At 44.6% G+C, this 26,826-nt stretch overlaps 3 protein-coding genes across 8 annotated transcripts in view; 1 reads left to right on the top strand and 2 right to left on the bottom strand.

Annotated features, from left to right (window-relative positions):
* The window catches only part of SEC31B (SEC31 homolog B, COPII coat complex component), a 38,819-nt gene extending 29,546 nt beyond the window's left edge, over positions 1-9,273 (bottom strand). Inside the window, exons 1-5 of one of the 6 annotated variants that reach the window (XM_041461093.1) lie at positions 9,033-9,273; positions 4,927-5,015; positions 2,824-2,947; positions 1,827-2,022; positions 969-1,064 (exon numbers count right to left, since the gene is read on the bottom strand). In XM_041461093.1, coding sequence (XP_041317027.1) covers positions 969-1,064; positions 1,827-2,022; positions 2,824-2,947; positions 4,927-5,005 — 495 coding nt within the window. In that variant the 5' untranslated portion in view covers positions 5,006-5,015; positions 9,033-9,273. Of the gene's footprint in view, positions 1-968; positions 1,065-1,826; positions 2,023-2,823; positions 2,948-4,926; positions 5,016-7,351; positions 7,371-7,921; positions 8,192-8,951 lie in introns of those variants that run through there. The other 5 variants (XM_041461094.1, XM_041461096.1, XM_041461097.1 and 2 more) reach the window with 5 other exon arrangements.
* A 2,043-nt stretch (positions 9,274-11,316) lies between these two features.
* Positions 11,317-15,115, bottom strand: NDUFB8 (NADH:ubiquinone oxidoreductase subunit B8). Its single transcript, XM_041461616.1, has 5 exons — positions 14,968-15,115; positions 14,672-14,798; positions 13,953-14,052; positions 12,250-12,405; positions 11,317-11,542 (listed from the first exon to the last, which is right to left on the bottom strand). Exons 1-5 carry the CDS (start codon positions 15,065-15,067, stop codon positions 11,450-11,452), a joined length of 576 nt encoding a protein of 191 aa, XP_041317550.1. The 5' UTR covers positions 15,068-15,115; the 3' UTR covers positions 11,317-11,449.
* Positions 15,116-17,128: 2,013 nt separating this feature from the next.
* Positions 17,129-26,807, top strand: HIF1AN (hypoxia inducible factor 1 subunit alpha inhibitor). The gene is made up of 8 exons (XM_041461236.1): positions 17,129-17,426; positions 18,380-18,630; positions 19,880-20,028; positions 21,715-21,860; positions 22,345-22,451; positions 22,844-22,907; positions 23,135-23,245; positions 24,402-26,807. Exons 1-8 carry the CDS (start codon positions 17,193-17,195, stop codon positions 24,444-24,446), a joined length of 1,107 nt encoding a protein of 368 aa, XP_041317170.1. The 5' UTR covers positions 17,129-17,192; the 3' UTR covers positions 24,447-26,807.
* The last annotated feature ends 19 nt before the right edge of the window (positions 26,808-26,826 follow it).

The raw sequence follows: 26,826 nt of genomic DNA on the forward strand, positions 1-26,826 counted from the left end.
TACATAGATTCCTCTCTTCAATTGCTGATCAGCTAACTGAAAATACCAGCAGCACTAACCAGAAAGACTAGGGAAAGTCCTTTACTCAGAGTAGAGTGGACAGTAAAACTCTGTAGGGGAATGTCACCTGGAAAAGTACCTCTGCATTTGAGGATCAGGCACTGGATTCTACATTGGCCAAATATGTTATGAATCACTCCAGAGAGAACTGCACCTAAGCACACACATATGTTTCTACCCCAGCTTCTCAGATGAACTTAAATGAAGTGCAACATTTCAGGCGTGCAGTGAGATGGAAAACGATGAAGTATTCATGACTAATTGCTGTTTTTGTATCTACTGCAATGCAGCAGATAGGCAAGGAAACAAACAGGAGACTTACTGGAGGAAAAACTTGGCCTACCTTTACTGAAGTTTACTATGATTTTTCTACTTTCAGGAGTTCATTGCCCTGAATAATATAATAAGCATCAGAAGATCAGAAACTTCTTCCTCTTCAAACTCGGGAAATATTATCTGGGAGCAATAGCCAAGATGCATTTAATGGCTCACTGGCTCTGCTAGGGATATGACTTTCATGAGATATGAAAAGCCTCAGCTGAAGCCTGAAATAAATTCATTCCTCAGAGAAGGTCCAATAAACCTTCTTAATCCATCACACATGCCCCAGCTGGATCACAAGATAAACTGGTCAGTTACTTGATTCAAATCCACAAAGAGCTTACCCATCCATGCAAAGTGCATCTTTCCAGAGCTTGCCAGTCTACCTCCCCTCCCTTTACAACACTTCTTCCATCCCCAAGAATGAAACCAATCAGTCTCTTCTGATTCTTCTCTCTCCTGACAGACTTCAAAGTCATTCCCCTTTCACAGACTGACTAGGCTAGGGTGTCTCCACACACATCTTTTTGTCTTGCCTACTGAGATACAGAACTGCATGAGTATTGCCCAGAGGAAAACTCATTTACCTGTGATTTAGTCCCCGGAGTCATAGGCACACTGAAATTATTCAAGTCCCAGATGAAAATTTCAGAATCATTGGCTCCGGAAGCCAAGAGATTATTCTGTAAGAAAAAAAAAAGAAATGCTCAGCTAAGATTCCTGCTCACAGATTTCTTAAAAATGAATGGAAGCAAAAACCCCAAAATCTTCCAAAATGAGATGAGAGCTGTATTTCACAGCCACGGGCATGCATAAAGATACTAACTGGATTATAAACCAAGCACATCTCTGGCCTCCATGCCATCCACTGCAGCATAGTACAGACACATTTAAAATTTGTCTGTTTTGTGCAGATGGCTGCTGTTAATCACAATGAAATTCTGCCACAGGCCTAGAAGCCACCATCTCTGGCCAGCTGAGCCTTTGCCTGGCATCAAGGACATTTCTTCTGAGAAGATTAAAGTTTCTCACAACCAATTGCAGACAATTTTCCATTTGCCTTTGTGCTACCACAAGAAACAGGTTCTGTTCACTCCTCATTTATGGTGCAGTCCTTTCAAATGTGATCAGAGCCCCACTGAATTAAACACCAACTGAACAAATAAAAAAATAAAAGTTTTAATTTTGAAAGGACAATGGTTTGACACATAACAATATTACAAGACATGTTTTTATAGAGAGGTATGTGATTTGAACAAGGTCACAGGGGAATTCAGAGGCAAAGCTGTGAAAAGAACCCAAATCTGAGTCTCAAACCAGCCTTATGTGACAACTACTGTGCCTCTTAAGTTAAAACTTGTCCCTTTATTTATGAATCTATACACAAAGGAATGTATTTTCTAATATGGAGATTAACTTTCCTCTGGTATCTCAGTGTTACACACCTGGAAAGGGTTGAAGTCAAGGGCTCGAACAGGACCTGAATGCTTCTCTGTCTGTGCAATGACAGGGTCGCCCTTTGAAGCCAAGACGCGGTGCACGCTGTACATCGTCAGGACTCCGTTATCCCCCCCTCCAATGATCACCCCAGAGGACTCCGCAGATCCATTCCCAAAATTCCCCCAGATCAGCTTATGAAACCTAAAAAAAGAAGAAAATAAAGCTGGCATAGGCCATGGTGTTTGGTGGAAATCAAGACACCCTCTTCATTACCAAAACTCACATCCCTATTTCAACCTATCAAATATATCCATCAGTCTACACTTCAAACAATCATCTTCCTTTCAAGAGGACTGTGGCTCTTGCATGCAAAAAAAGAAATAAGCTTCCTTCCAATGGCTTTTCAAGGAAATTTAAAAAGGAAGAGCTTGTCTCTATTTTCTCGGCTGTTTTGTTGTTTGTTTAAAACTTTTAGGACCTCACATAGGATTTGGTGGGTGAAATACTCTATTCTACACTTTATTGAAAATTAGTTAAGAGATCTACGTGCCTTCATTTCCAGAGCTGTTATCTGAAAAATATGTTTACACCCTTTAAAATCTGCTAGGTAGAAATCCAGGCTGTGTTTTACACTGGGGGCAGACGTCACCTACACTGATAAGCCTAAAAAATAATCTTGTTTTAAAGAGCTGGAAAGTAAGTTTCACTCTCCCTCTAGTCTCTTCAGTGCAAATTGTTAGTCCCAGCAAATTCACATTATACATAATGTCTCTAGTGACTGACTACCATACAAGTAATTTCAGATTTCTCTAAGAGTCCGCCTGCTCTACTTTTATACTCAAGATGATGTGTATAAACAAAAACGTTCAATTTTTGAAGAGAGGTCAATTGATTCAAAAGATCATTTTATATGCTGTAAACATTATCTCCTCCTCTCCTTCCTTGCACCAGAAAACCCTTTTCAGCTTCATTGATTGATACATCAGTATGAGCTTCCAGTACCTGTTTGAGGCAGGAAGTGCTCCTTTCTGCTTCATATCCAGGGAGGGATCCCTGAAGTCAACCTCAAATATTTCCAAGGTGGCACTTGTACTGAAGGATGCATCCAGTTGTTGGGCAGATGTTCCTAGCAGAAGTACAAGGGCAACACAAGTGGACATTTTTATCAAAAGCACAAGATACAAAAAGAGCAAGGCACTGCAAACCTATTCTTCATGGTCAACACAACCTTGGTGCTGTAACCAAAAGTTCAAAAGAGGACATGTCTGAACACCTCAGAAAAAAGAATCAACAATTATGACAAAGACTTTGAAAGAAATTAAAAGTTCTTCAGGAAATTCTCATCACCAAGGTTACTGGAACACAGATAACTTTCTTTCTCGGGATAGGTGCAACTCATGCACCCTCCTCCAAGCAACTATGGCTTCCAATATTAAGTTCTTCTCTAAATTACAAAGGCACTGACATAATGGCAGTTATGATCCCAAGTACTTCTGCATACTGCTCATCAATCATGACACGTCTGAATCAGACCTTGTAAAGCTACTCTACAGAATATGTTCTTCAACTGTAACCAACTAAACATGCCTCAACAACCCACAGACAGCTAGCAGTCACAAACTAATAGCTTCCTTCTTTCCCATTATTCTTATGGAATAAAAGCTACAAGTTGATTTAACATTGCCTAGTGGGACACTGCCAGGCAAACTGTCCCCCAGTTACCACAGGGATGGTTACAGCATGGAAAGTGCCCAAAGGACTATTAAAAGGCAATACAATTTATGAAACTACACAGCTTCTGATCTAAAGCAAACTGAAGCCAAGACCTTTGGTTCAACCAAAACTCTGGCCTTGTTCTCTGCAAACTTCTCCAATGCAAATCCTTCCCAGAGGCTTCAGCTCTTCACAAACTGATCCAGTGTGGGTTTCCTCCATGGGGTGGTCTTTCAGAACAGATTGCTCCAACCTCAGTCCCTCATAGGGTCACAAGTCCTGCCAGCAAACCTGGTTCATCATGGGCTCCTCTCTCCATGGGGCTACAGGCCCTACCAAGAGCCTGCTCCAGCATGGGCTTTCCACAGGGCCACAGCATCCTTTGGAATCCCACTGCTCCAGCACGGTGGATTGTAGCTGGGTATCTGTTCCACCATGAACCTCCATGGGCTGCGGGGGTGAGAGCCTGCCTCACTAAGGTCTTCACCAGGGGCTACAGAGGAATCTCTGCTCTGGCATCTGAAACACCTCCAGCCCATCCTTCTGCATGGACCTTGGTGACTGCAGCATTGTTTCTCTCCCATATTCTCACTCCTCTCTTGTGCTCCAGTTGCACATGGTGTTTTTTCTCCCTCTTGCTAACTATATTACTTCAGAGGCACTGCCACTGCCAGGCTCAGCCTGGGACAGCGGTGGGTCCCTCGGGAAGGTGGCTGGCACGGTGCCAGGGGACAGGGCAGGAGCTCCCAGGAGCTTCTTGCAGGAGTCACCTCAGCTAGAAAGCCTTACCATGCAAACCCAACAAAACCACCAGAGCTGTCAGCTCTACACAGACAAACTTGCTTGCTGCCAACTCAGTGAACATGCTCACTTTCTGCTTCAGGAAATAAAAGTAGTGTAAGAATAGTGATTAATTAATAAAATCAACAAAATAAAATTTAAGGTTTTGCAAAAGTACTGAAAATGGAATCTTAACCTGACAGGCAACTTTAGGGAGAAGAGGTTTATAGTATTTGATTGTCAAGCTACATGATTATGACTGAATACAGAAAAGTACAAGTGACCTTAAATGAACATTACTTGAATTAACTTTTTCCCCCCACAGGCATAGGACGTGTGCAATGGAGAACATCAAGCAGTGTTGGAGTCTTAAATAGAAATCAAAAAAATAATGTATTCAACCTTTGAAAAATCACTCCTGTTGGGCACAGAAGTAGTTCTCTACCAGTTACTTCAAAAAAACATAAAAGCTGTAATGTTTTTGGTAAATTGCTTGTAAGTTTTCCAGAGACTATCAAGGTGGAAACTATTGAAAGTTAAAACCCATACAACTCTACATGAAATTTTTCTGTGATTCATACTCTAATAGTCACAAATTGTGAAGAACTTTACCTGTTGCTAGGTAAATAGGGTGGTTGTTTGCCGGACTCCATGCCTGCACAGCTGTTCGCTCAATTTCTTTTAGCTTCATTTTCTAGACTCTGAAAGAAATTTCACACAGAGTTTAGAACAGAGAGATACAGTTGATATGAAAATATTCACATCAGAAACTTGATGAGAACACACTGCTCTCAAAAGAGTGAAATTAAATGCTACTTCCTGAGGCAGCGAATACTGGAATAAATTAGGATATTTAAGAATTCATTAAACCCCCCCCGCAACCCCCCCCCCCACCAAAATCCCACTGACCCCAAATTTTCTTTCATATATAGCTCTCTTTTTCATATGTCCCAATTACAGGAGAGTTTCAGAAAAAAGCAGGGGATCTAAATAACATACTCAAGTCTTCACTGCAGGCTGGTTTAAATCAGAGGCAGAAATGAATTTAAACAAATGAATTTTGATCTAGCACTAGTTGCCCTCTCCAAACAAGCTAATGTCAGTATATACATAAGCAAAAAGGGAGCAGAAGGAATCTCAGGGCAGGCTAAATTCCAAGCAGCAAAGTGACGTGGCAACAGAAAACAAAGTGCAATGCTATTGTGTGCCAATTCAGTTAATGTACTTTGTTCTTGCTCCTCCAAAAAACAAAAGCAAAAAAAAAAATTCATTTGACTTTCTCTTTGAGCCAGCAAATGGCAGAAGGTGAAAAGAAGTAATCCACAAGTAACTACTGGGTTTCAATCTCAGCACTGACAGCAACTCCTTATTTACTCAGGATAGATGTAGTGACACCTGTAAAATGGGAACAAAATTTCCCCATGCTTCTGGAGAGATTAGTTGGGCAACAATGTAGCAGGTTAATTGAAAATCAAACATCAACAGCAGGCAGGGGGGAGGCTGCAAAACTGAATATAAAGACAACTGAATACAATACAAATAATTATTGTTCTGAGTAGGATCCTATTCTTACTAAGGAGAAAGCACCCTGCGCTCCATTCCTGACCACAAACAGGCCCTCTAAGCATCATAAATGATGTGTGGACATTCACAGGCTAGTGGGGTCACTCTCATGAGCAGTGCCTAAACTTTTCGAGCTTGGCTGCACTGCAGTCTTTTAACTCTAGCTAAACAGAACTGTATGCTGAGATGATATCATGCTGAATAAAGTAAAACTGTCAGCAGGCAGCACAGCAAAACCCTCTGCATCTTGTTAGTTTGCTGTGATTAACCTCTCCTGGTTACTTGACACTGTTTGTGTAAACCACAACCTGCATCACGTGGCCCTCTGTTCAGATGCAGGGCTTATAAGAAACTGTGGCCTCCCGGGGCCCACACAAGGGGGAAGTTTGGTCAGCATTACTTCTTGGGTTTGGACCTCCCAGCTAATAACTCCACACCTCTTTTTAGGGTTTCTTCTGCCCCATGAGCCAGAAGTTAAGGACATCCTCTCTCTCCCCCACTCACTATTAGGATATGCTGATTGACTGGAATCTATTTAATGCTTTTTAGCATTACTCTGCAGCAGTATCTCCCAAAGCTCAAACTTCCAACTGCTATTCACACATTAAGCTTATCCCAACTTAGTTAAGGCCCAACAGAATCTGAACAGAACTCTTGTACAATTAAAAAAAGTGCAACTATTTCCTCATGCCCCCCATGAATAGAGGTGGAAAGGTCATCTCCTCATTACCATAACAAATCTCTAAAGATTACTTTCCAATCTTCCAGTACACACTTTGTGGGGTACTCGCTAGGGGTCCACCACACTTTCTCTGTGGTGCATCTCTCAAGTACATACTCATGCCTCCCATACTACTGCAGAAACCCTGTCCAGGTCATCTCCCTTCGTTGGCAGAGGCAAGTGAAAATATCCACAGATCTTAGGTGAATCTTCTGGCAAGAGTCTATTGCACAAGGCTCTAGCTGACTTCACCACTATGGGGGACAGGACACCTGGTATGCTCCTTACAAGTCCCTTTCTTGCCTCCTCCTCCTCCTCCTCCAGTTACAATATATCAGTTGTAGGAGCTGACTGTACACTCAGGCCTCACTGCTTCTTGGCTTTTGAGAGGGAAACTTCCCTGTGAACATTAATAGACAATGGCCAAGAGACCTCTTCCCTACAGAAAATTAACTGGTTAAGGACTCAGTGAAGAATGCAACTATCACAAACTTAGTTGGGTAAATGGCACAAGCTCCCCCTCCTTACCTCTGGGCTGGACTGACTGCATGGCTGAAATAATTTACATTTAATGTGCAAATAAAGATAAGCTGCAAAAATTGTGCAGAACAGTATTGATCAATTGTTTGGCTTTTCTTGTCAATAGAGCATTTCACATAGGAAAGTCAATTACTGCAACATTAGTGTTCTCTTTTCACAAACTTAAGTCAGGACAGAATGTGAAGGTAAAGTGTCTTGGTCATGGTAACCCACCCAAATGGAGGAAAGCAAACAACATTCCATTTAGAGTGGCTCAGTGTCAACAGAACAACTGCAGAAGCGCTGGATCATAGGTACTGAAGAGGTTCACTGTGTCCCTGGCCCTAAAGGCAAACCAGCAGTGGTTCCAACAGGCTTGAGGAGGCCCACAGAGGATGCACGTATCACGCTGTCTCTGGAGAACGTCTGAGCAGTTCAGCTCCACTGCAGCTGAGGATCTGCAGCAATAGAGCAGCACCCCCTCCTTAAGTCAGTGAGCTCTGAGTTTGAAAGGGACAAAAAAAACCTGATTTGAGTCTTACTTTTATAGAAGTGATCCTTCTATACACTATGCATATCTGTATCAAGGAGAGGACTCATAATCCTTAAAGAAGGAAAAAACCCTTCTTTAGCAAACTCTTCTGTCTGCCTGAGAAAAATTTGCAAGTACTGAACTCTTCCACAGTAGAATTTTTAGGGAGAGGTTGCCACCTGCTGCCATCTCTCAAAGTAGCATCTAAGACTTCCAAGAAAGCTCATACTTTTCTCAGGACTTCTAATTAATTAATCATGACAATTCCTCACCCTTCTTCTACAGACATCCATCCGATTCCACATCTAATATATTAATGAATCTCAGCCCCAAAGGGAGTGGACAGAAGCAGCAATTCCCCACAGCTTTCCTCAGACACGGCTTCCTGCACAGACCTTAAAGGGTAACAATGCCTGCAAAGCAAAACCTGACAGGTCAGAGCACACCTCATCACTGAGAAATAGAGAGCATGCAGCTAAACAGTGAAAATTCCCAAATTACATTAGACCATGCAAACAGTGCTCTCGGAGGCAAAAATTTCTCACCTTTGCTAACCTGAAATACTTATGGCTTTACAGTACCCTATAATAAGACTGTGATTGTTGTATGAGCTAATTGATCCCCAAAGCTGTCATAATAATTATCCCTGATAGCACTCTACTGAGGCCTTCTCTCTCTTGCACCACCCAAATACTGTCAATCAGAAATCCCCTCCCACTGACTTTCCCAGTCCTCCTCCTGCCACTGGACACCCAATCATTCCTCTCTATTCCTACTGATATTGGACTTCCAGCAGTGCACACAAAGGACCTGATAGGCTGATCTCCCCACACTTAGCTAAAAAGTGAAACTTGGGCAGAACAAAAAAGATTTGTCCAAGGTCACCCAGGTGACAAGTAGACACCCTAAGACCTGAAATACATCCCCCAGCTATGACACAATGTTTAAGACACAAACTGTTCCTACATCAAACAGTTTCCACATCCCAGTGATAATTTCAAATCTCTGTACTGCCCCTTTGCACTGTTCTGACATGACATGCTCTTTCTGCAGTTCCCCAACAGCCCACAGCCAGGCTGTTCTCGTATGTGCTTATTATAAACCCCGATTACAGAAGGCAGAGACACACTCAGCTAATCTCAGCTAATCACTGTTGTGTGCAAGGTGGGGTTGTTGCAGGGCAGGGCTCAGCACATTCCTCCATGACAGCTCCAATGGTATAGAAAGAAACTTCTTGTGCTCTGCGCAGTTTCAGAAGCTGTTGCCCATTGCACAGCGCTGCTCAGGCGGCAGTGCACACACCTCTCAATGTGCTTGTCCGCACAACAGCATTACCCCGAGGGACAGTGAAAGAGAGCGAGGGTCTAGGAGGAAAGCATTGACCTCGGACACCGGCTGTCAGACACAGGCTCCGGGCTACGCCAGAGGCCTCTCCGCGGCCCAGGTCACACAGCTGAGATCCCCCGGCCGCTCCCCGCCCGCCGCCAGCCGGCCGGCGGAGAAGAGACGGGAGAGAGGAGCCGAGGCTGCCGGGGCAAGGACGGGGCCACGGGACCCGGGAGCGGAGCCCGGACAGCGAGACAGACAGGGCAGCACAGCAGTCCTGGGCTGGGGGACAGGGGCGCGGCGGGGCAGGCCAGCCCCGGCTCGGTGTCTGAGGGGCGCGGGCCGGGCCGGGCCGGGCCAGGTGAGGTGAGGAGAGGAGGATGAGGAGGGGCCCCGCTCCTTCGCCCGGCCCGGCCCGGCCCGGCCCGGCCCGGCAGCTCCTTCACCCTCTGTAGGGTACGTGAATCGGCTCCGTCCATCGGTACCGGACGGTTCACGCCGGAGGCCAAGGACCCCACTGCTGGCGCCGGGCTGTGCTGAGGCTGCCATACCCCCCTCAGAACTTTGCCTTAGCTACACATGTAATGCATCCTGAGGGTGTGCAGAAAGGAAAGGAATGTATTTCTAAAAGTATTTTAATTGCCAGGAAACAACATGCAGAAGGACCCAGGCATTCTTCCCTTACATCTCTCCTGCTTCTAGAAAAAATTTGCCTACATTACAAACTCAATTTTTTAGGATTTCTGAGCCATATCTGCCCAACCCATTATGCCATTCCCATGGATGAAAACCATAATTAAGCGACTGTTTAGAACAAACTGGGATTGGAAGTGCCCAAAGCGGGCAGCAGCAAACAGCACTGGAACGCTGGCACAATGAGCTGGATGGGCCTAGCCCTGCCTCAACGCAAGTGCGACACTATCACACACACCAAAGCTCCTGTTACTGCTCTGATCACCTTCATTTTACTTGAAGACTCTTACAACTCTCATAACATTTCATACAGTGCTATCATGTAAGTGCTGTGGAATGGGAATTCTCGACTCAAGTATTCCTAAGGAGTGTTTTGCCCTGCAAAACAGAATTCAGTTTTAAGGTCCCCCTAGCTCATAAAGAACACTTGAAAACCCTTCTGAGATAAAACATCATTGACTATAATCATTGACTATAATTTAAAAGCAAACATTTCTGTAACAAGAAGAGAAGGTGACAGCTAACAAAAGCTATGAGGAATGTTGATTGTTCAGCACCTCCAAAGGAGTTATAAATATTTAAGTACAAATAAAACTATGTCCTGGCATTCAATCCCATCATTTCCTTTAACATAAATCCTTAAAAACTAAGCTAACAGTCTCTTTAGAATTTGGGGTTTAAAATCTGTACAGATGGAAAAACCATGAATCACTGTCTTTATATACCTGCTTCTCTTCAAGCACAAAACTATGAGCTGTGAAGGGTGCCGAGAGCAGAGCACAGCACCCAATTTATAGGAAGCACCTAGAGCGGCCCAAGCCTTCAGCTTTCTGTGATCGCCCACTCCTGCAACTAAACAGGGGGGTTATGGCATAGCATAGCAGAGCTGAGAGAAGATTCACTGTAAATTAGTACTAAAGGTAGTCTCCTCCAGCAACAAGAGGAAAAAACCCTTATCTTAGAGTGGAGCTGGACAAATTTAGGAGCTTAATATAACTGTATGTATAACTTTCCAAAGCAAACTGTTGCTGAAGCTATAGGAGGTCCAAGACCGGTGGTTTGCAGCAAAACAGGCAGATTTCATGGGTCAGATGTAACTCCAGGCTAGGTGGATGAATTCAGGCCATAAAGGAACAATTATGAGCACTTGTATCAAAGCAGATCTGGCTAGAGCAGAACTTGCTCATTAGCCTTTTCATACTGCTGCTGTCAGCTTCAAGCTACACACTGCAAGGCTCTGTGCCTCACAAGTGCTTCCTACTGGTTATGCAAACTTCACTTGAGAGGGCATCTAGACCTGGAAGAGATCAAAGTCAACTCCCACTAAGGGCAGACACAGTACAAGATTCCCAAATACTGGCACTTGCCAATCTGTTTCTGCCTGTCATTTTACAGTGTACAGTGACACTCCAGTTCAACTCCCAGCAGCACCTGCATTAAATGTCTTGGTTACAGGCAGTAGTGCGTACATAAACACGCATAGGTGAGGAATGTTTGTGCACAAGATAGATAAATGACCAGCAGTCCTAGGTCTGCACTCATAATTTTGCCCCATAGATACTATCCCATTTAGAAAAATGGCAAAGGGTCACTCCATTTCATTAGCTATAATTCAGCCTTCTCAAACCAACAGAAGACAACTAGCACAGTAGGTGTCATTGATATATTTCACTGCAGTTAGCAGCTGAACGTTGAAGAACAAGTGTTAACATATGCCAGTGAACACTAGACAAGATTTCTTCCCCAGGAGAACTGACGGAAATGTAGCACTTGAACAACTTTCAAATTTCATAGTGTATCACCGCTGGTGGCTTTTTATTGGGGTCTCCTCCTTTCTCCAGATACAGGTCATTGAAGGGATATTGCTTCGGTCCCTACAAGGAGAGACAAAGAACGGCAATTCACCACATTCACCAAGCAAATTAAGGGGTAAGAGGAAAATGTCTCATCCCATCCCACCCCCACCCAAATAAAGGCTTGTAATTTATGACCTAAATTTCTATTTCTTAAGTGCTTCAGCTAGTATATCAGAGGAAAGTAAATTCAGAAATATGGGGTTCCTTGCATAAATGATTTTTTTTAACAGAAACATCAAGGCGGTCTTGCTTTTAATCTTAATCAACATTTTATCTCACAGCATGAGGATAATGTATTGCAAAAGCTGCTTTTGTGTATTCAGACACATTTTTCAAGAGTACATTTCCCAAATGATACAGCTCATGAGATATAATTAAAAACACAAGGCAAAAGAAGAGTTAAAGCATCTCACTTGAGTAGATGCACACACAGGGAAGGAAAATACCTAGACCAAAGATGGGATACTGTAAGAAGCATAGTTCAAGTTAGCTCCCTGTGAACAGGCACTGCACACTATGAAGCAGCATCTGTGAGCTGAGCCAGGCCAGTCCAGAGAACAACTCAGGCTAGATGAGGCCACAGGACATCCCTTGGCCCATCCACTGCCAGCAGCAGTTTTGCATTCACACCCATCACTCATCTTCAGCAAAACCACTCTTATGGGCATTGGCAATGACAAGAAATACAGCTACTTTTTCTCCCTTTACCCTCAGGTTTCACTCACCACAGGCCTGTAGGATGGGTAGATCTCTCCAACACCAAACATGATCAGCATTATGCTCAAAAAGAGAAGGAAGTGTTTGCTCATGGTGTGCCAGGGAACAACAGTGGGGGATGTATCAACCCGGTTCCGAATGAACATGTCAAAATCCCAGTGCATCTGAAGAACAAAGCAAAACAATTGCACATTTACCAACAGTGGTCAAGCTGCTTCTCTCAAGGGGAGCAGCACATTACAGCATTCACAAAACTGCAAGAAGCTGTTTCATCTCCACCTCAAATGTAGAGATAAAGCCACAGAGAAGGTATGTGGCTTACCTATAGTCACAACCAATTGTTGCTTACAGTAAAACTCAAAAGACTCTACATTTCATCCTATGCTTACACCACACAACATACTTAAATGTAGGACAGCAGCAGGTTTTATTTCTATGCATAATGATTCCACCTCAGCTTTGTTCCCCAGGATCACTGGAAAGGCATGGTATAAATTGGAACCCTCATTATTGGAAGCTCAGTCAAATACCCAAACAGAAGCAGTGCTATTTCAAACAAAGAAGCAACCACCTGACACTTGGAAGCTGGTCCCTCAAAACAGGGAGAAGACTTGCTGCTGTTACTCCAGGACAAGAGCAAGGCTGGTAGCAAGCTAATGCCCTGAACTATAAATAGGAAAGTCTCAAGCATGTTCTGCCTATAGTTTCCTTTCACATTAATAAATGCAGAGAACTCATTAATTTGCAGCTCAAGTACTGCTTCCAGATTCCCAGCTCTAGTTCCCCCAGAGCCATGTCCTATCAAACCCAGAGCCAGAATGAGCAGAAATCAAAGCTGCCTAAACAGATGCATCTGCTGACACCTGGAAAACACCAGTATAGCCCTCTTTGTTCCTGACTGCCAACACCATGTGCAAGGGCTTGCACACAAGCCTGTAGTGCAGCAAGCACTACAACAACACAGAATCAACATGGGTTTTTTTCACGTGCTTTTATAGTCATTACAACATGCACTTTGCTGTGGTACACAAGCTGAAATGCTCTGATGTGGTTTGACTATGATATATTAAGTACATATACTTAGATGAACTCTTAGTAAAGAGATCACAAGTCAATTACCAAGCTCAGTAACTGCAGTCAGATTGCAGTCATTCACAAAAAGACCATGCACCAGGAGAAGAGCTACTCCTGAAAGGAATTTGAGGAGCTTAGATTTTCAAGTTAAGTTCAAAGTTAACACAGATGACCTATTCACATTTATCTTAAGGGCATGCTGCAAACTTCCTTTAGAGAGAACATCCTTACTTGTACAGTCTACCTCAAAAAAGCCCTGGAGTAATAAAGCAACAGTAGCTACTTCCATTGCACTAAAAGGACTTTATTCAAATGGTGGTTCCTTTGCTAAACAGTTCTGAACCAGGCTCTCATACTGAGTCTTATCAGGCAAATAAAATTACTCCTGTAGGGGAAGTTAAGTTTGTTAAGTCTCCTTTCTCATATGTAATAAATTAACTGTCCTCAGTACTTTTACCCAGATGGCCAAAGCCTAACTTTGCCTTGAACTGTCCCTGCTTGCACAGGCAACACACACCGGCACTGGTGATGAAATTACACAAAGGATTCAACAGAAAGCACTAACAAGAAGCGCATGTTAGAATTTAATAAAAGAAGCATTGGTTAGCAACTTGAGAAGTGGAACTGGTGTTCCTACCGGCTCTCCCCAGTTGTGCCTCATGTCTGGCTGGTCCCACTGGTACCAGGGGTCTCTCTCATATTGAGACTTATCAGGGAGCATGGGATAGTCACCAAACCTATGAGAAACAAACAAAAGACCAAACATGAAGAAATCTATACTAATTTAGATATAATTTGTAAGAGACAGTACAAGACAGGCTTAAGGAGATAGAATTAAATACTTTGTTTTTATAGCTTTTATGCACATAGATTTTTGAAATGCATTAAAACATTAGCACATAGCACAACAATAATTACCTTGACACCAGTCACCTTAACAAATGGCATTCCCCAAACTGGCCTTATTGGGCTCTACTAGATGAAAGAAAATGCAAGCTTAACCAAAATATGGAAACCTAGTTATCTTGGCACATGTCAAAGTATTTAAACATCTCCTGAAACCTTTATTCTAGACATGGCTAGAAGTTCAGCCCACTTTGCCTTGCAGTACAACAGCATAGGAAATCTCTCAAGTTTCTCTCGCGAAGTCTCTCGTGTTTAATCCACACAAGCCTCTAACTCATTCCATTCGTCCCTATTTTAAAACACTGAAGTGTCTTCAAAGCTCTAAGCTCACAGTACAGCAAAGGCAGGCATTCACCAGGAGCTACGAGCCTACAGCACGTCCCCACAAAGCCAGGAGCTACTGGCCCCGGCCCGCTCCCGGCTGCGGAACAACGGCACCACAGAGCTCACCCCAGGCCATTGTCGGGGTAGGGCTGATAGTCCTCCACACGCATGTTGTACTTCTTCGCAGCGGCCGCCCGCTCCTCCGGAGTCCGGGGATACGGCCCAGGCATCATGTCCTTGGACATCTCCGAGGCTGCGGGAGAGTAACGCGGCAGAGTGGGCGCGGGCCCCGCCGGCAGCCGCAGCCGGGCCGGGGAGGTCGCGCCGCCCTCCCGCCCCGACCCCGCAGCCACCGGCCCGTCGCCCCAGACACTCCGACCCCGCCGCCGGCCCCTCGCTCCAGCCTCCGCCTCCCCGCTCACCCGCCCGCGCCCCCGAAGGCGCCGCCAAGGCGGCCCGGGCCGCCCTGAGCCCGGCAGCCGCCCGGGGCCAGAGGACACCGCGGAGAGCGCCCGCCGCCATCACCCCCAGCGCGCAGGCGCGGCCGCGGGAGGCACGGAAGCGGGACGGGGCGGGGCCAGCCATAAGAGTGGGCGTGGCTTGGGCTGGAATGGGCGTGGCGTGGGCGGGGCCGCCGCTGCTGCCGGGGCCGGTCCCCGCCGGGCGGGAATTACTCGGCCGCGGGTGTGATACTGACACGAGGTTATCGGACGGAAAAGGCGTCGGTGAGATATTTCGCCTTGTCTGTCACCGTCTGAAGCGGGGCAACGCGAATGTGTGGCAGGAACTGCCTTCCAGACGCGGAGAGCCTCCTGCGGAGCAGCCGGATCGATGCTCAATCGGATCGATGCCGTGCCCTGCGGCGTTATGCTAATCGCCTGCTTTGTATCAGTATCAATATTATTAAAGTCAATACCCAAATGCAATTGTCTTATCTCCATGGAGCCAGAGGAAGGTGGACAGCAGAAATGGCATGTTAATTTAGTAATGTGATTCTTCAAATGTGAGCAATGTATTATTGTAAATAAAATCAATACGAGCATTAAAGGATTTTGCAGTTTACTTCATTATGTAAACTCTGTGGTAGTTGAACTCATTTTCCTTCAGTTATTCACATCAGCCATAATGGGTAATGTCTCTATAACAATTTACATTATAAAGCTTTGCAGCTCAAAAACTACCACAGACAGTTTGTCATTAAAGCCATTCCTTCTAATAACAACATTAATTTTAAACCTAAGAATTGAATGAAGATAGTGATGAACCACAAAACTATATCTGAGCTACAGCATGCCTGAGATGGGAGCTTTGTTGCAGATAAAGAACAGGATCCTTTCACCTATCCCAAAGCCTATTGATGTCATTTTAGGGATGATATCTTAATTCAGCCAACTCCCTTACAAACGAGTATGCAGTGAAGCTACTCAGTTATCTAATAAAGTTACTAACTCAGAGCCCAGCCTTCCAGTGCAGATGCTGCTGGTGTTTTCAGTGGAGCAGCATTTGGTGCCTGTCCCAGCTCTGCAGCCCACAGAGCTGAGCAGAGAGTGGGAACAGCACTGGAAGTGGAGACCTTGGTTCCCACTGACTTGGGCTCAGGCCTCACTGCAGGCTTGGATTGTGGTCAGCTACTTCTTACATCAGCTCTTCAACACTGGGTATTTATTTTCTGAATGACGTTTGAGTTTTCCACTGCTATGTTTCAAGTTTCCTAAGCACCCAAATATATTTGCAAATACACTGTAAAAAATGCTGTTAACCTGTACAGCAGAAATGCTGTAGATTTAATATGTGAGAGAACATTCATTTTCCCAGAAACTAAGTCTATTAATAAATTTTGGAAGGACAAAGGGAAACTGCATTATTCTCAGGAAGGGAAAGTTCTGTGCAGGCAGAACAAATCCCAGCTACTGTAAGGTGAAAATCACTGTATGCCAGAGACCAAAATTTTCTCCAGAGCTGATGCCTAATGTGGCGCGCATTCTCGGGAAATAGCGATCATCATTCTTGTTGTTTGCAGATTAAAAGCCAAATGTAGTCATAGTCTCACTTAATAAACACACAATAAAATAATGCAACAGCTCCAGCTTCAGTCACACCGTTCATGAAATTCTGCTACAATGATGTAGCTGCCCTCACAGGCTGGGTGTTAGTTGCACCAGGCAGTGCTACTTTTTTTTTTTTTTTTCGGTAGCAATTGTTAATTAACGCGCTCGGTGTCAGGGCAGGGCTCCGCAGCGCATTTCCCGTGGGCTGACCGGGGCAGCGCCGTTTCCCTCGGGGCCATGGAAATGCCCGGGGGCAGCGCTCGCGCCCGCTCCGCCGCCTTTCAGGGGCAGGCGCTGCCGGCCCGCGGGGCGGCCTGGGGCCCGGCCAGGAGGCTGCAGCGCCGATCCCTTCTGTTTCCTGCGGCTGCCCCGCGGCGCGCCCAGCTGCCAGCGGGGTCCGGGAGCCCCGGCCAAGGGCAGCGGGGCCCGCCGCAGCCTCCGCCCGCGCGGGGGCGCTGCCGCCGCCGCCGCCGCTCCCTCCCTCCCTCCCTCTCCGTGACCCTCTGCCCTCCGCCTCTGGCCTCCGCTTCCGGCGTTGCCGTGGGTGCGCAGCTTCCGCTTCCGCCTTCCTTGGTACGGGTTCTCCGGTGGAGGCGGCGATGGCGGCGGCCTCGTCGTCCTCCTCCTCCTCTTCTTCTTCCTCTTCTTCTTCCTCCTCCTCCTCTTCCTCCTGCTCCTCCTCGGCGGCCGCCGCGGGTTGCTGCGAGGGCCCGGCGATGGCGGCAGGGCCCGGCTGGAGCGACTCCCAGTTCCGCCGCTACTCCTTCGAGACGCGGCCCATCCCGCGGCTCAGCCACAGCGACCCCCGCGCCGAGGAGCTCATCGAGAACGAGGTGAGGGGGGTCCCGGGCGCAGTCACCTCCTCATGCCGGCCCTGTCCGTCCGGGGTGCCGCGCGGGCTCTGCTGGAGCCGCTGTCCCGTTCCTCTCTGCTGTAGTGGACATTTTTCGTCGGTGCTACAGAGCTGAGTTGTGAAATTCGCAGGAAACGTTTGTTTGAAGCCCTTTGTTGCCGGGATGGAAGTTGTGGGAACGCTGTGTAAGCCCCTGGGCACATGTTGATTGTTTTCTAAGTGCCAGCGAGCACTGTCGCTGTAAGGGTTCCTTTGCAGTGGTGCCTCTCGTATTGGTTCTGTACCAGCTCAGTCTCTTTTTGCTAGTTGGGTTTTTTAAGGAAAGTCTGCAAGAAGGGAAGTTGTGTATGCACAGCTTGGGAACACAGTGCTGCCTCGGTTAGTTTGCTTACTAGTGGTAGATGAAGAGATAGGCGATGTACTTTGTCTTCCTTTTATAAAGGTTCTTTTTTTGCTGAAGAAGAGATGGTCAGTTTTTTGATGGTGGTTGTTTGCAGTCCTCTGAGAAAAGAGATGAGTTCGGTTTCTGGATTCAGGGAGATCTTTTTGCTGGTACTTACCCCTTCACAGCTGAGGCTGGAAGTGGCCAGCCAGAATCTACTGTGTCTCCTGGCTACGTGGCAGGACCAAGCAGGCCCAGGAATGTTGCCAGCTAGTGTTTGTTTAACCTTGCTGATAGAGATTGGCTAAGTAGATAGTGCAGTCTGTCGACCCATTGCTACCAGGAGCTTACGGTAGCCCCAGGCCACCACTTTCTTAAAATTTCCTATCATGTCTTGCTTGGTTTTCTCCCCAGAACAAGGTGTATGATTGCTTCAAATGCCTTTTCCAATTCCCCATTTTGAAAGGGAGTTTTTGTGGGTGCAATGATGAATGTATTTGTTCTTAAGTTCAAGAGGTCTTTGAATCAATAAACTTCCTGTTTCTCTCCAGGAGCCAGTGGTGCTGACAGATACAAATCTGGTTTATCCTGCTCTGAAATGGGACCTGGACTACCTCCAGGAAAACATTGGCAATGGGGACTTCTCAGTGTATAGTGCCAGCACACACAAGTTTTTGTACTATGATGAGAAAAAAATGGCCAATTTTAAGAACTTCAAACCCAAGTCAAGTAGGGAAGAAATGAAGTTTGCCGAGTTTGTGGACAGACTCAAAGAAATACAACAAAAAGGGGGTGCTGAGAGGTAAGTGGAGTGTGGAGGTTTCTCTTTCTTCAGACCTAAGTAGGAGCTAAGTTTCTCTTAAGTCCTTGTAGATGATTAAAGTGTCCTGAACTTTTTGGAATTTTTATTTGTTTCTTGTTAATAATCCTGCTTTTCTTGCAGGAAAAGCAACTGTTCTAGTTGACAGCAGCCTTGTTACCTTACTAGAAAAGTCAAACCAAACAAACTGTGGGAATTTATTTATTTTTTCCCTCCTCTCTGTGAGGCAGGGTTTGTCTGAATTAAGCTTCACTTTTTTTGGCCGCCTGTGGTATTGGTAGAGAAGGTTGTTGTCTGATGTGAAGGTACAGGCTGTGGCATTCAGGCTTTCCCACAGAATGCCAAGGCAGCTGGAGCTAACCCTCTTTGGGAAATACGAGGCCAAGTTGTGCATGTGCTGTGTACTGGGGGTGATGGCCTGTGCCACTAACAGAGCTGTAAGTCACCGGGAGGAGCTTCAGCTGCACATGGAATATAACTATCAGCAGCTGTACTTAAACTCTTAGTGTTTTCAGTCACAGTCCTCTAAAAGGAATTACAGATGCTTAATTGCGTCTTAATTGGAATCAACACTGTACCCATGCCCACTTGTCATCTGTGACTTTCTCTTCTTTCTCAGCTTTGGGTGTGCTTTTTCCAAGAGAGAAGTCAGTCCTTGCTGTTAAAAATGCATTTTCTTCCAGCATTGCAGACAGCAGTCTGTGATACCATGATTGTTGGTACAGATGTTAGATTCCTGTGATCCTCTATGTCTAAATGTAAACATGGCTTCAATTAACTTGATACTGAAATGTGCAGGCTCTCCTGAGCCCTCTTTTTCCCTCATGTAGTTCTGCTAGAAAAGGTAACTGATATTGCAGGTGAGTTAGAGGAGTGGCATTCATCTAGGAATTAGATGTGAACCTATTTGACATTCGATAATGTCCCGTCTGTTTAGAGTTTCCTCCTCCTACCCTGTGAGAGGGTTGTTCTTCCTTAAAATTATGTTTTTCCCTTGTAATTGTTCAAGTTGAACCAAGATCTGTTCTCTTGTGTACTGGGAAACCTTGCAGCAAAGTTTGCAGACTTTTTGAAACTGTTTCCTTCCCCAGGTGTTGAAGCTGTGCAATGATAGAACACAATCTCTAGGAAGTACTTCTCTGTTTTGGAATCTTTCTGAAGAGACAGAGTATGTCTGTGCTCATGACAAAGTTTAATACTTGATTTCTGCTTTCTCTCTTGGACAATTCAGGCTATATCTACAGCAAACGTTGAATGACACAGTTGGAAGGAAAATTGTAGTGGATTTCCTTGGCTTCAACTGGAACTGGATTAACAAGCAGCAAGGGAAACGTGGCTGGGGTCAACTGACTTCTAACTTGCTTCTTATTGGCATGGAAGGTAAATAGCTTCCTCAGACTGAAGGAGGAAGGGAGAAGATTGCATCAGCAGTTCTGTATTTCAGTTCCAAAAGGAATTTCAAATGGATTTTCCCCTAGATCTGTGTGTTCCATCAGAGGAGGTAGTGTAAAGCTTTGTGCTGGGAGGAGACTGTTGTCACACCTTAACTTGGGTTATAAAGAGGCAATACGGAAAGAAATAGTCTGTATTTTGCCAGGGATGTACTGTGGATGCCTGAATGTAATGTGCTCATGGAAAGACTCTGCGTGATGCTGGTGGGACTGTGTTTCTAGTAACTGCTAATCATATCCTGGGATCTGTTTGCTGTTTGCATGCTTCAGGCACACTTAGTTTAAAAAGCTTGAAGCCTGCAGATTCAAAATGCAGAAAGGTTTGCAACTTGGACAGTGTTAGACTTCTGGGCTTTTCTGAGTATGTCCAATGTCTGCCCAGGAGGAAATCTGATTATTTTGTGAAGCCTTTTTTCTTACTTGAGCTAGTACACTGTGAGGAGGAATTCTCTTTTGATTAAGACAGGATTTTTTTTTTTTTTTGAAAGGCTAGAGGACACTGGGAAACTTGAAGATGGATAAATTCTAAAAGTATTTGGATAGAACAGAATTCCAAATGCATGTGGAGCCTGACTTAGGGGCAGGTGCCGTAGAAGACAGGGATACCACTAGGCTGTTGACAAGGAGAGCATTCTTTTAGAAAGTAATCTCAATAACTGGGGAAGAAATGTACACTGTGCTGTGAAGTGGGAGAGCCTATAATCAATGTGGCAAACATATCCAATTATAATTGTTCACTTACACAACTTGGATGGTTTTTTCCCCTTTGCACCAAGTCATACTCAACCTACAGTAGTTTGACTTTGCCACTTGTTTTACTAGCTGAGAGAACTTAATATAAAATCAATGGACCAACACTTCCTTACAGGCCATATGATCACTAAAATCCTATTAATAGGTTAGCAGAAGAACCAAGGAACTGTCTTGAACCAGCATGTGCTAGAAAAAGAAATGTCTTTAGAGCAGCATGTGGTCGTATGATCTATTTAATGAAGTTATGGGGTTAACTGTTATCTTCATTCTTGCAGGCCAAGAGAGTAATATCTGAATTGGCAAACAGCCTGAAAAACAGTTGTGAGGGGTACAGAACAGCCTACTGTACTTAAATATTTGATTAAATTTAAGGTCTAGTGGCAACACTCAAGCACTGTTAGTCAGACTTGAGCGGGTGCTGTTGGGAGCTCCAGTGACAGAGATTGTTTACTTGTTTTCTTGGAAAACTTCTGGGACTTTTTTTCAAATCTGACCACTGAACTCCTTTTCTCTAGACTAATAATCTTTGACAGTCTGTTCCAGAACTTGTCATTTAAACAAAGTGTTTTATGAAAAAGCTTCCTATCAACATTCAGCATCTGCTGTTCATTGAAACAAGCTGGAGATCCTAATCCTGTAGAGCATAAGTTGCTGAGTATGGATTTAGAATGGAAATCAAGTGGAGTAGCTACTGCTCAATAAAGGCTGACTGATAGGGTGTTTGTAACATTCCTGTTGTCATTTTCCTTGTTTAGTTTCTGAATATGTGGGAGTATATTTTCTGTTTTCAGCAAGGAATATAACTTGCATCTCTTTCATACCTGTAATGAGAGTGGCTTGATTATCTTTTCTCTCTGTGCAGGGAATGTGACACCAGCTCATTATGACGAGCAACAGAACTTCTTTGCCCAGATTAAGGGTTACAAGAGGTGTATCCTGTTTCCTCCTGATCAGTTTGAATGCCTCTACCCTTATCCTGTGCACCATCCGTGTGACAGACAGAGCCAGGTGAGAATAGCAGATTTGTTCTCTGCTCCATGCCAAAAATGGGCATTTGTAAAGGCGCTAGGTGGGAGGAAGCTGCAGTGGAGTTAAAGCTGCAGAACACTTGCTGAGCTTTTGCAAAACCTCTGTTCACTTTTGTTAAGTGGGGAATACATTGGTAATTTTCTGTTTGTGTTTGGTTCTGACTCACAAGTGCTAGGGCCATGAAAACCTTCTTACTGATACACAATGGGTCTACAATTGCTACCATCTCTGTTCTGTTCCATTGATCACGTGGTCAAACACAGATTTGTTGACAGAAAAATTGCAAGATTCCTACATATATGGTACTTGGAGGGTACTGCAGGACCTCACAGTAAAGTTAAGATACAAATGGAAATGTAAAAGCCATGTAAGGAAGACCAGGATGATTTGACACTGAGAGCCAATAATGAGGATTCTCTTTGCAGGAATTTCTTCTGAGTTTCTCAATGTTTTCTTCTATTAGGTGGACTTTGACAATCCTGACTATGAGAAGTTTCCAAACTTCCGTAATGTGGTTGGCTACGAGACGGTGGTGGGTCCTGGGGATGTGCTGTACATACCTATGTACTGGTAAGAAGGATGGCAGGACTGCACTGTGATAAAAAACGGAGGTTTAAAATGTTTTCTACTTAGTGTTGGGTGGGCTCTTAAGAGTATTTTGTTTTTACTTCTCCAGCAGCTGTGATATCTTGGGCCAGTATGCTTCTAATTCCTTTCTGTTGGATGGGAATAGTAATTCTCCCTGACACCACTTTAATTGTACATGTACTCACTAGCATGTGTGAGAAAAGGATCTATATTTAAATACGGAGAGCTTTCCAGAAGTTTTCAGGTCTTGATGCAGGAGGTATAGGGCCAGGCTTGTCTAGTGCTGTCTGAACTCATCATCCAAGGTTATTTCACTGTAAGCTACAGCAATAGTTTCTTTTCTTTTTTTTTTTTTTTATGTGATTTCCATGCAGGTGGCACCACATTGAGTCTCTCCTGAATGGGGGGATTACCATCACTGTGAACTTCTGGTACAAGGTGAGTACAAGCACAGCTTGGATAGCTCTATCCCAGATGATTTTTTCAGGTAGAGCTGTATTGGCACACATTGTCAATATGAGAACTTCGTGGCACCAAGTCCTTTGCTTCTGGAAACTACTTCTTTCTCTTCAGAGTTGTGTGTGTGAAGAGCTGGGTGACTGGGGTATGGTGGAATAAGCTGCCAATACAGGAAGCATGCAAATGAGCTCTTTTTGATATTTCAGGGTGCCCCAACCCCAAAGAGAATTGAGTATCCCTTAAAGGCTCATCAGAAAGTGGCAATAATGAGGAACATTGAGAAGATGCTGGGAGAAGCCTTAGGAAATCCACAAGAGGTATGGAAAGAACCATGTGGTCACTGCTGTTGAAATCATTAAGGCATAATGCAAAACTTGAGATGACAGCTACTTGGCTCTCTCGGTGCCACAGTGAGGGTGGGAGAAAGCAGGATTGCTCTTTTGCTGATTCTTCCTGCAGTTTTCAGAAGATCGTTTGCTTACAAAAATGCAAGCTCTTAAAATTATAATTCTGGAAAGGACCACTACAAACAATGAAGTAGTTGTTCTTGTATGTGGGGAAAAAACTGTACTTTGACTTTGGGCACTTCCAGGAAAGTGTTGTTCCCAAACACTCCTTAGTCTTCTGTTCAACAATGATACCCATTATTTGCAAAAAAAAAATTGAAACTGTTTCACCTGTTGAATCCAAGTCTCTTAAATAACAGAAATCTCTATTAAGTCAGGTGCTTCATCTTTAACATGTCTCTTGCTCATCTCTGAATTCTTTGCAGTCTTAACTATCTGGTATATTAAAAAAACCCAAAACCCTGAGGTACTAAGTCTAAAAAGACTGAGGTACTAAGAGTATGCCTTTGAAGATCTGATCATCTGAAAGTGGAAATGTACATCAAGGATAGAAATGCTTTAATGGTCTGTAATCCTTACCACTGTGCAGAAACTCCTCTTTAGCCTCTCCCCTGAGATTATTTTACTGCCATAGCATTCTGAACTTCCCTCCATGATTAGGCAGTCCTGAGATGTGGAAGTGGTCTTGACTGAAAAAAAAAAAAAAACTTAGCAAAATCATCAGTTGTAGCCCCCCCTCTTACTGACCCCAGGAGCCAGCGAGGATTCAATGAGTGAGAATGTTCCTTCTCTCCCTGAAAAAAGCAACCCATGATGACTATTGATTCCCTTTAATAGCATCTACTTAGAAATCACAAAGGTTGGGTGGGAAGTGAAAACGTTTTAAGCAAGTTTCCATTCTGGATGGAATGTTTGGGTGTCGCCTGAAGTCGGGTATTGACAGAGAACTCTGCAATTTTGGTAGGGTTTTTTCAAGAATGTGTTCATGGGTGCCCCAGTATTTTTCTAGAAAATACTTTGAAAGTGATTAGGTGTATCTTGGGCTCTGTGATGCAGAGGGAGCAAGGCTCTGTGCTGCAGTTCTGTGTAACTGTCCTGGCTAATGACCTGTTTTTGCTTTGAACAGGTGGGTCCCTTGTTGAATATGATGATTAAGGGCCGCTATGACTAATGCCTGGTGCCCCTGGCTGATGTTGGAGCTGCTTTGTTCACAAGCAACGGAAGATACTGAGCGCTAGTATTGCACGCAGCACTTAACAGACTGATGGGTTTCCTGGCCTATCCTGGCCCCACTACAATAAAGGGGCTACTGGAACTGCAAAACCATTAGTACCCTACTCATCCTCCACTCTCATCTAACTGAACCTCCCAAGAAAGAGTCTGCACTTACTGGAAGCTGGATTCATGCTCACTAACTTGTTTATTTTCTTCCCTCTGCCCTGTTTGCCACAACAAGGAGCATGGCTTCTGGCACTTGGATGTGTTACTTCAGGATATATGGAGAAGGCATATGGAGAAGAGCTTGGAGGAAACCAGGAGCAATATTGTTTCCTCAGCCTTACGGGGTTTGGATCTCTTGGCTGGGTTTGTGTGTTGGTGGCAGCAGTGGATATAAGGTGGGAAATGTTAGGTTTCACAGTCCTCTGTTGTTAGAGGACCTGTCCCTGCTCAACTCTGGCACCTTTTTTGTATTAATGGAAACAAACATGTCAGATGGCCTGTGTGTATTGAGCAACTGGACAAATGATTCAGTTCCTTCAGCCTAAGACATCTATGTTTGGATATAGTACAGGGTAGAGATCAGAATGAATTTATCTAGTGTGTGAGCACCAAATCCTATGCTATCCAAATAACATCTGTCTTGTAAGAGTCTAGATAAATCTCCTTTCTGACAGCTTTTTCTGGGGAGTGAAGGCTTCTCTCCTGCTCTTTTGGAGCTGCAGTATGATTAAAAGGGGATGTAGCATTATGAAGGGAGATGCATAAATGCCAGGGCACTCTCCAAGTTTTGAATGATTAAGCCACATTTTAAAATTATATTTCCAAGGGATGCTGAGCTCAACCATCAAAACACAGTGTCAGATAGGTATAGAGCCTCACTTCTCCCCAGCAGGGTGCTGGCTCCTGAGACTAACACAGGAAAGTGCCCTTTTTACTGAAACTGCAAGAACTCAATTGTGTGTGGCTGCGCACAGGTGCGCATGTTTGTGTGATTTTGTGTGGCTCCTGTCCATCAGTTAAATCCATGCCAGTGTGTGGTTCTCTTCCTTGTACAGTCATGTGAAAGAGTTCAGGGCTTTTTGTTTAAATGTGATTAAGTTTATCTTGATCCTTTTTGTGTTTTGGGACTTGACATGGCATACTGGGAAGTGACAAGACCAGAGCACAGGAACCAGAGAAGTCTCTGTTTGAGTCCTCAGTAATCACTCTGAAAAATAACTTTGCTTTCCTCCTCCTCCTCTTCCATGCAGAAGCCTTAGGCTCATGTGGAAGCAGATTTTTTTATTCCCTGAGGTGTGCTGCACTGCTGTCCCTGGTTTGGGGGTGGTGCAAAGGTCTTGTACTTTTGATGCGGTTGTAATGGGTTCCAAAAGCTAGAGACGGGAGAAGCTGTTTCATAGCCCACATATCTCATCCCAGAAAATGTAGAACTTGCTTTGTTGAGATTTCCCAGTGTTTTCCCTGTTGTGCTGGGCTTGTTCTGATGTGGGTTCTGATAAAAGTGTAACATGCTACTTGAGAAGTGCTCCATCTTTGGTCTCAGGTCCCAGCTTTTGCTGGGACAGTTCATGCACCACTTGCAGTGGGCTTGTCTTTCACAAAAGTGAAAGGCTTCTCAGACAGGAGGTCCTGAGGCAAGTTTTCAGGCTGCTTTACTGGTCAGAATAAATGAAGTTTAATTGGCAGCTACAGGGTCCTTGTTCAAGAAATGTGTGTCACTGAGTAGTCTGACTGCCATGTTGCAGACTCTCCAGAGCTGTGGTTAGATCCAGACGAAGGTCACTCAGCTGGATGCTTATCAATGCTCAGTCTTTGGACAGCTGGAGAAGAACCTTATGATTGGCCAAAAGCAAGGCCTTCCCAGGAATCTTGGGCACATGCCCTTTGTTGAAAGATGCTCAAATTAAATCCCATTTCTGTGCTATTTTTTCAGCACATGGTAGTCTTCAGTACTGCTTGTTAGACACCATCAACTCTTGAAGCTCAGGGTGGGAGTTCATATCCCATGTGGAGAGAGAATGGTACTTACAGAACTTTTAGGATCCTTTTTTTTTCTTTTATTTGCCAAAGGTCTAACTTTTAAAGTGTCTGAACAGGTTTTGCTGCACTTGACTTTGTGAAAGCTCATTTACAATGCACTGATGGACTGACTCCCTCCCCCTTCCCTTTTCACCTCGTGCTTTCAATGCCCCTTGCCATGGTATTGGGAAGCTGTGTGTTCTCTGCTAGGGGTGTGTGTGCAGGGGGTGGGGTGTGACAAACACATGGTACCTTCTGAAGTGTAGTTCTTAAATACAACCAATGTTGAACAACAGAATGGTGTGGCTTTT

This window comes from Pyrgilauda ruficollis, unplaced genomic scaffold (assembly GCF_017590135.1).
Source record: "Pyrgilauda ruficollis isolate IOZ18807 unplaced genomic scaffold, ASM1759013v1 scaffold15, whole genome shotgun sequence".
NCBI lineage: Eukaryota > Metazoa > Chordata > Aves > Passeriformes > Passeridae > Pyrgilauda > Pyrgilauda ruficollis.